This window comes from Dipodomys ordii, unplaced genomic scaffold (genome assembly GCF_000151885.1).
Source record: "Dipodomys ordii isolate 6190 unplaced genomic scaffold, Dord_2.0 Scaffold31, whole genome shotgun sequence".
Taxonomy (NCBI): domain Eukaryota; kingdom Metazoa; phylum Chordata; class Mammalia; order Rodentia; family Heteromyidae; genus Dipodomys; species Dipodomys ordii.
In genome coordinates this window covers 8483571-8491468 of record NW_012267247.1, presented here as the reverse complement: position 1 = coordinate 8491468, position 7898 = coordinate 8483571, and the positions used below count along the sequence as shown (strand labels likewise).

Genomic DNA, 7898 nt, shown 5'->3' with positions numbered 1-7898 from the left:
GCAGTTCAATTTATTTTCATGTTCTTATCATTTGTTTCTTGCCCTTTTATTATGTGATCTTTATATAGATCCTGTTCTTATTTGTTTTTGAATCTTAAAAGAAGTGAGTTATTGCTAAAGTAGACATTTGTGGGTTACCTTTCTTAGAAAAGGTTTAAGAACATGTTTCAGTTTGGCAGGACTTTATTTTGTGATTCCAAGTTGAAGATAAATTTTTCCTTATTGTTTACTATTAGTCCCCTGCCCTAACTGAAGCCTGCACTGACGACTTTTTGGTGTATTTAGCTTTTCATCTAGCCCTTCTTCTGTTTCTTGAATTCAGCTCAGGATCACAAAAGATTGTGGTGCCATGCTTTGACCTTACTCTCATTATTGCTATGAGGGCTTTTTTGTTCCTTACTAGCTATCTTTTTTCTTTCAAGTATTGGAACTCTTCTACCTCCTCTTCTTCTTTATCCTCTTCCTCTTCCTCCTTTTCCTCCTCTTGTTTCTCTTCCTCCACTGTTTTCTTCTTTTTTACTGTGTCAAGACTGGGGTTTGAACTCAAGTCCTGAGCACTGACCTTTAGCGTTTTTGCTGAAGGCTGGCATTCTACCACTTGAGCCACAGCTCTACCCCCAGCTTTATGGTGGTTAATTGGAGATGAGAGTCTCTCAGACTTTCTTACTCAGACAAGCTTCAAACAGTGATCCTCAGATCTCATTCATCTAAGTAACTGGGATTACAGGTGTGAGCCACCATAACCGGACTGTTATAGCCCCTCTATAGACAAAGATTTCTTCTCTGCTTCTTGCTATTCTTCTATTGATCTCCACTGCTTTTGAAGCCCTTCAATCTGGTATATTTACCCATTTCTTTGAAAATATATTTTATATGCTTATTCTTCTGTTTGGTTTTATAGGGCATGAATTCTGAGAAGAGAAGGTGCCTGATTTAATCTACTACACTCAAACCAGAAGTAGGCTTTTTGCTTATTTATTTTTCCCAAGAGTTTTGCCTCTCATTATATTTATAATAAACTCTTTAGCTGGAGGATGGAAGAGGTCCAGAGCACTAAGGTCATCTAAGAATGAAGTAAAGGTATTGGGGGCAAATGTAGTATTACAGTTTACAAGCATAATGTCAGGAGTAGAAAACCCCTTCCTCAGACCGACGGAAACCAGCAAAAGGCTAGGCATGTACAAACAGGACCATTTCTTCTTCTTGAACAATAAACTAACGGAGAGGACTGATTATTTGCTTCCTTGGATGTTTCCTTGCAGGAACTCATGCAACCACACTCTGAGGCCAATGAAACAACCATTACTGAATTCATCCTGCTGGGTCTGGTGGAGACACCAGAGCTACAACCACTTATCTTTGTACTTTTCCTCTGTGCTTACATGGTCACGGCGGGAGGAAACCTCAGCATCCTGGCAGCCGTCGTGGTGGAACCCAAACTCCACACCCCCATGTACTTCTTCCTAGGGAACCTGTCAGTGCTGGATGTGGGGTGCATCAGCGTCACTATTCCCTCCATGTTGGTTCGCCTCATGACCCGCAAGCGTTCAGTTCCCTACAGAGCCTGCCTCACACAACTCTTCTTCTTCCATCAATTGGTTGGGGTGGACTGCTTCTTGTTGACGGCCATGGCCTATGATCGATTCCTGGCCATCTGCCGGCCCCTCACCTACAGCACCCGCATGAGCCAGACAGTGCAGAGGATCTTGGTGGCGGTGTCCTGGGCTTGTGCCTTCTCCAATGCCCTGACCCACACCGTGGCCATCTCCACACTCAACTTCTGTGGCCCCAATGTGATCAATCACTTCTACTGTGACCTTCCCCAGCTGTTCCAGCTCTCCTGCTCCAGCACCCAGCTCAATGAGCTGCTGCTCTTTGGTGTGGGTTTCATCATGGCAGGTTCCCCGATGGCTCTCATTTTCATCTCCTATGCTCATGTGGTAGCTGCGGTTCTCCGCATTCGGTCGGTGGAGGGCAGGAAGAAGGCCTTCTCCACTTGTGGCTCCCACCTCACTGTGGTGGCTATCTTCTATGGGTCAGGCATCTTTAACTACATGAGATTAGGTTCTGCCAAACTTTCAGATAAGGATAAAGCTGTGGGAATTTTTAACACCGTCATTAACCCCATGCTGAATCCGCTTATCTACAGCCTCAGGAACCCTGATGTGCAGGCTGCCCTCTGGAGGGTGCTCTCAAGGAAGCAATCCACGGCTTGAGGAGGCCTCCAGTGCCCTTTCTTCCATGTGTCTTTTTAAATGAATGGACAATTCCTATAGAGTCAAGGACTAGGACAAATGGTCCAGGATTGTTTCCATCTCTCTGAGGTTGATAACTTCATTGGGAATACTAATTATTACCTCCCAAAGAAGCCCTGTCCAGTTATAGGCAATGATTTATAGTTTGTACCAGGCCAGTCCCTTTGACAAATTACAATCTCAAGTCATTGTGTTGTCCTTGTAGGTTGAGTTTCCAGCAGTATCCCCCAGAAAATTTTCCCCCAGAGGAGTCAAATTTTCCCTCAAGTTTGGGTATAGTTGGTTTGTTTATAAAACATAGCTCTTGAAAAAAAAGCGTAATGTTTCCCTTTGCTATAGCACAAATATTCCATTAGAACCCGAGGGGATAGATAAGAAATCTTTGATTATATATTTTCTAGTCATTTTGTAGAATAGGATGCCGTGTCCTGCTCTTAAACTTGTTTTCAGATGTTGAATCAACTATTCATGTCTATGATATAGCTTATGATACAAAACAGTTTCCTTCATATCTTCTCCATTTGCTTTAAATCTTTTGAGATATGAGAATGTATCATCTAAACATTATTTAAATATTTCAAAAACCCTAGATGCTTACATATGAATTTCTCATTCTTAGTCACCAGACCTTGTAGCTGGGACAAATCCATCTGTAAATGAAGATTGTAAAGTGATACCACACTGAGTTTCTATGGTCAGCAGGAAAGTGTGTCTCTGACCTGAAACATCATCTCCTCTAGCTTTCTCATTACCAGCATTCATCATTTAGATGTATCACTCTTACCATTCATCGTTTAGACATATCTTTCTTTCAGCATCCTTTTTAGAACTAACTGCCTACTCCTGGCAGTTCTACTGTGTCATTGACAGTTCTTGATTAATTTCTCTAAACTTGACATCAGGTGGAGGATTGGAAGGGTGGGGTAAGCTAAAAAGGAAAAGATATGAATAAAGAAAATAGAACAAGATTGGAAGGGAAAGATTGGAAGTTCATGACAAAAATAAAAGTGAAGGATGGAGAATAAGAAAAAATAGTAGGATAAATCTGCAACCCAAGAACTAGATGAAATACTAGAAATATTGCAGAGGACAAAATGAGGCATAAAGTTAGAGTGGGAGATCAGAAAGAATGGAAACACTAGGTAAAATGCATCAAGACTGTTAAAAGATTAGAGAAGAGATTAAAAATTAGTGAGTCACATTTGAGCTTCCTAATTCTGGAAACCTTGAAGCCATTAATGTAGCTCCATCCTCTTTTTTAAGAAGAAAATAATATTTTAAGTTTTTCTAAATGTGCTAAAGAATACAGAGGGGTTTGTTTTCTATTTCTGTAAACAGAGATCATCCTAGAAAAGCCAAGAAGGTGCATCTAGTGAGAAAAGCCGGGAGCAAAAGAGTGTCAGGTGTTTATCCAATGTTAAATCTCAAATATCAAAGTTTAGGCCTTCCTGCCTCTTGAGTTATGCCTGATGACAGTGTCAAACAACAGGGCATGGATGGATCTTTCCTCGTTCTTTTTGAGACATTAGGCAAAGTTCAGGGATACAACACAGTAAGTTTCCTTCGAGGATCAGAAAACTGTTGGGACAAACCAGTGACATGACACAATTTTCACTTCATTGGGCTTTTAAAAATTATTATTATCCTTAAGTAGTTGTATAAAGGAGTTGCCATTCAATAAAGTCATCAGTCTTCTTGTTCAAACATTCCTGACATTGAATAACTTCATCTCTTCTGGGCATGTACTTGGCAGGAGGCACAGATAGCAGCGAACATTCTCCCATTGAAGACAGCATCTGGCGCAGTTCACCTGAGTAACTAGAAAGACATTCTCATTCTGTTCACATCAGGATTGCTTCCACTGCTTCCCCCATCACTTGTCCCTGCCAGTGTTTAACACTGAAGGCAAAGCACAGCTTGTTTATCTACAAAAATCCCTAAGCCTCCAGCGCTTCCATCACCTGGCTGCTCTTGTCAAACTTTGAGGGGTAACTTTGTCTTGGCACCATCTCTGGGGCAGCAGCTGGGGTAGTGTGTCAGAGAAGAACTTAGGACCTTGACTTCCGCTCTCTGTATGCCCTCCTGCTCCTGAGATTGCTTTAACAATTGGGGTAATTCCATTGCCTTTGGAGTCTGTCTCCTGTTTCTTATTCCAAATTAGAAATCTCTTTGGGACTTGAAGCTTTCAATAGACCTGAAATACACAAAGCCTTCTCAACTCTTTTTTTTTCTCCAAAAGTAACTAATGCCAACAGTTAATTGTTTAGCTTTTTTGGACAAATTAAACACCATATTATTTTGTAGTTTACTTTTCTCTCTTTACATTGCATAGTATAACTCTTTACATTAATGTATCAATCTATTGTCTCCATTTTTAAAGCTGCATGACATTCTACTTTCTGTGTTTGCAATTGTGAACAATACTAAGATTAGTGTATATGTGTGTTTTCATACATCTGATATTACTTCCACTGGTGAAGTTCATAAAAGTTCAGTATGGGTGTGAGGTAAACTATTTACAAATGCAATGTTAAACTTTGGTGAGTATTCTACCTTTCTTTTTGCCAAAAATGATGTACACCATTTCACATCTTGGTTATCAGTGCATGAAAATGCTTTTACCTCACATCTTACATTTCATTGGGTGCTAGAAATATATCTTTTTATCATTAAAACTTAATAAAATATTGTATTGTTCACGTCTATGATTTTGTTTATGAGTGTAGAGAGATTTTTTGTACTTATTTGTTATTCATATCTCTTCTTGTTTGTTCATGGCTCATTTTTTCTCTGATAAGTTGAGGTGGTTTATCTTTTTATTTTTATTTTTATTTTATCTTTTTATGTCTTATATTAATTAATTATGTCTTATATTAATTAAATTTATTCTAACTACCAAATAAAAATTGACATATTAATAGGCTAATATGTCTTAGATCCATGCATATATTGTATAATTTTTTATAATGACTTGTGGAAATTCTTCATGTTTTGAGTGAGTCTTAGTAATGGTGATTCTGTTGATGATTAACTCTAACTACTTACCCCAATTGTAGTGAACATATTTCAGAATTCCATCTGGAGTACATGGTCCCTAGAACTACTCTCATTACTCTCTTGGATTCCTACCAAAGCAGAGCCTGAGATAAGTCGTGTGTGTGTGTGTGTGTGTGTGTGTGTGTGTGTGTGTGGTGTGAAAGAGAGAGAGTACTAGGAAGTATTTTAAAGGGAAAGGGGCTTCCAGGGAATAAGCAACACTGATTACATGTGTTACATCCCAAGAACAGTGAACAAAGAAAAGAAAAAGACTGATGTATGAAGAGTACAAAGCTGAGTGAGGAAAACCCACGGGCCTGAGAGCACATTTCCATACTCCTAGCTACAGATAGCAAAGGCTTGATGGTGCAAGAACTTTATAGAATGTTTTCTAGAAGTGCATGCATGAATTAGGGGGCTGGAGAATTTATTCATTGCCCCCAGCTAACATTGTCAAACTGCACCTTCACTTCTGAGCCCCACAGTTTCTCTGTTGGAATAACTCCTTCATTGTTCTGGACTTTAGAGGATCCAAAACAAGAGTCTAACAATAAACATGAGCTATCAGGGAACTGGCAACCTCCATCATGGCCAAATTAAGAAGACAAGACAAGCAGGTGTGAGGCAGAATTTCTAACATCTACTATAAGCTACTTCTTAGACTTGTGATGTTGGCAGAGACTTTAAGACTGTACACTTCTTAGCATGTTGCCCTGTATATAAGAAGCACTCATTAAGGTCATTCATTCATGGGCTGGCATATTGTCAAAGCTCTACTATTAGCTTAATGACTCATTTTACTCTATGTAGTGATCCCAGCAATGTTCTGCAGCAGAGGTTATATTCATAGATGAAGAAATTGAGGCACAAGACAGCTTGCCCAAAGTCAAACTGCTAACAACCTGAAGAGCCTATCTGTCCATATGTCTTCATTGTTGTACTGGACCTCTTTTGAGGAGAGGAGAGCAAGCATTCTCTCAGGGAAAGATAAGAATTTGTCAACATGTTGAATTATTTGCAGGAATGGGAGATGGCAAAACACAGCTCAATCTTCCCAACTCTCTATTCATTAGTCCGTGGCCTTCACTAGAACTCTTGATTTCCAAGGGCCTGACTTGGAATAATCATGTTAATGGACAGCTTCCCATGAGCCTTTTTAGCACAATGGAGATTTTGCCACCACCTCTTTCCAAATCATTGTAGGACTCCCCAAGCTACAGTCCCAGTGACCCTCACTGACAAGGCCCCAAGGGAAAAGCACCATATTTCTGCATTTTTATTCGGTTGGAAGATAGCCTCCCTTACCTCCTGCTTCCCTCTGGGGCCTCTTCCTGCTCCTCAGGTTCAAGGCAAGTCTGCACACTGGCTTCTTATGGCTCAAAAGCCCTGGGTTGAGCTCTAGAAAAGAATATCTTTCCTTAAGAAGCCTCTATTGAGTCCCTAACTGTATTTCCTGATTTCTGGGGTGCTGTGGAGACTTAGACAAGTCTTCCATGTGTCAGTCATCCCGCTGTTCAATGGTTTTGTGTCATGTGCCTTCACTCCCTGACCATTAAGCTAGGGTTACAGAAAATCTAAATGTCAGAAAAGATCAGATGCTCTTACCAGATACGTATTCAGGGCTGGAGATATTTTCCTTCTAGTTATTTTTCTCTCTTTCTTTCTCTCCTCTTCTCTCATGGGGCAACTAATTTCTGAGGCCCTCCAGGGGCTGATGCTATAGTGAAGAGAGACTGTGGCAGGAGAGACATCATCTTGTTTTCCCTTACTTAAACCCTGAACTTAGCCCCTGACTTGCTGTCTGTGGAACTCTCATTGGCATCTGTGCCTATCCCAGGTAAGTTATCATGGGCCTTAATCCCACAGAAACGGAGGCTTTGGTTGCCATCAGCTCAAAGCGGACATGATCTATTTTGCAGTAACACATCTGAAAGAGGGAGCTGGTTTAGGGAGTAGCTAGGATGATGTCCCAGAGGCCCTGACTCCTTCTCTGTTCTTTCTTCCACTCTTGTGAGTGAAATTTGATCTCTGTTCCTTTTAGGAGTAGGGAGGGATTGGCTGAGTCCAGATCACTGTCCAGGCCCCCCTGTACCAGAAGACTTCCCTCTACTGAAGGTCTTTTTGAGCTTTTCATTGTTGGGGGCAGGGAGCAATGGTTAGAGTTCCAGAATGAACACTATGAGGCTTTGAAGGCAGTCATCAAGTGACCGTGTCAGGCTCTCCAGACAACTCAGGGTGATCAGAGGTCATCTCAGGATCCAAGTGGTGTGTCTAGCTGGGTAAGTGTCGGCAGGGGCCATTTCATTGTTCTTGTCTTTGGCTGTGACCCATTTGTCCACAGGGTAAACCTCTCCTAATAGTATAGGCCTTGTTTGGGGACTGTTCATGTGAAAAGGAACATGCCAGCATGGATTTCTATATATCCTGCTTATCTCATCAATACAAAGAAGTCCCTGCAACAATCTCATGCCCTGCCCTTGTCCTACACTTCCCTTCTATCATTCTCATCAGTAAAGGTCTCACCCTAATTCTTTCCTGTCTAGAAAGTCTTCCATGGAAACTGCAGCTCATACTGATTTCTGTCTTTCTTTGGAACTCCAGGGAAAC

General features: G+C 40.9%; 1 protein-coding gene across 1 annotated transcript; it reads left to right on the top strand.

Annotated features, from left to right (window-relative positions):
* Positions 1–1268: 1268 nt before the first annotated feature.
* LOC105985775 (olfactory receptor 3A1) lies at positions 1269–2216 on the top strand. The gene has a single exon (XM_013016429.1). It carries the CDS (start codon positions 1269–1271, stop codon positions 2214–2216), a length of 948 nt encoding a protein of 315 aa, XP_012871883.1.
* The last annotated feature ends 5682 nt before the right edge of the window (positions 2217–7898 follow it).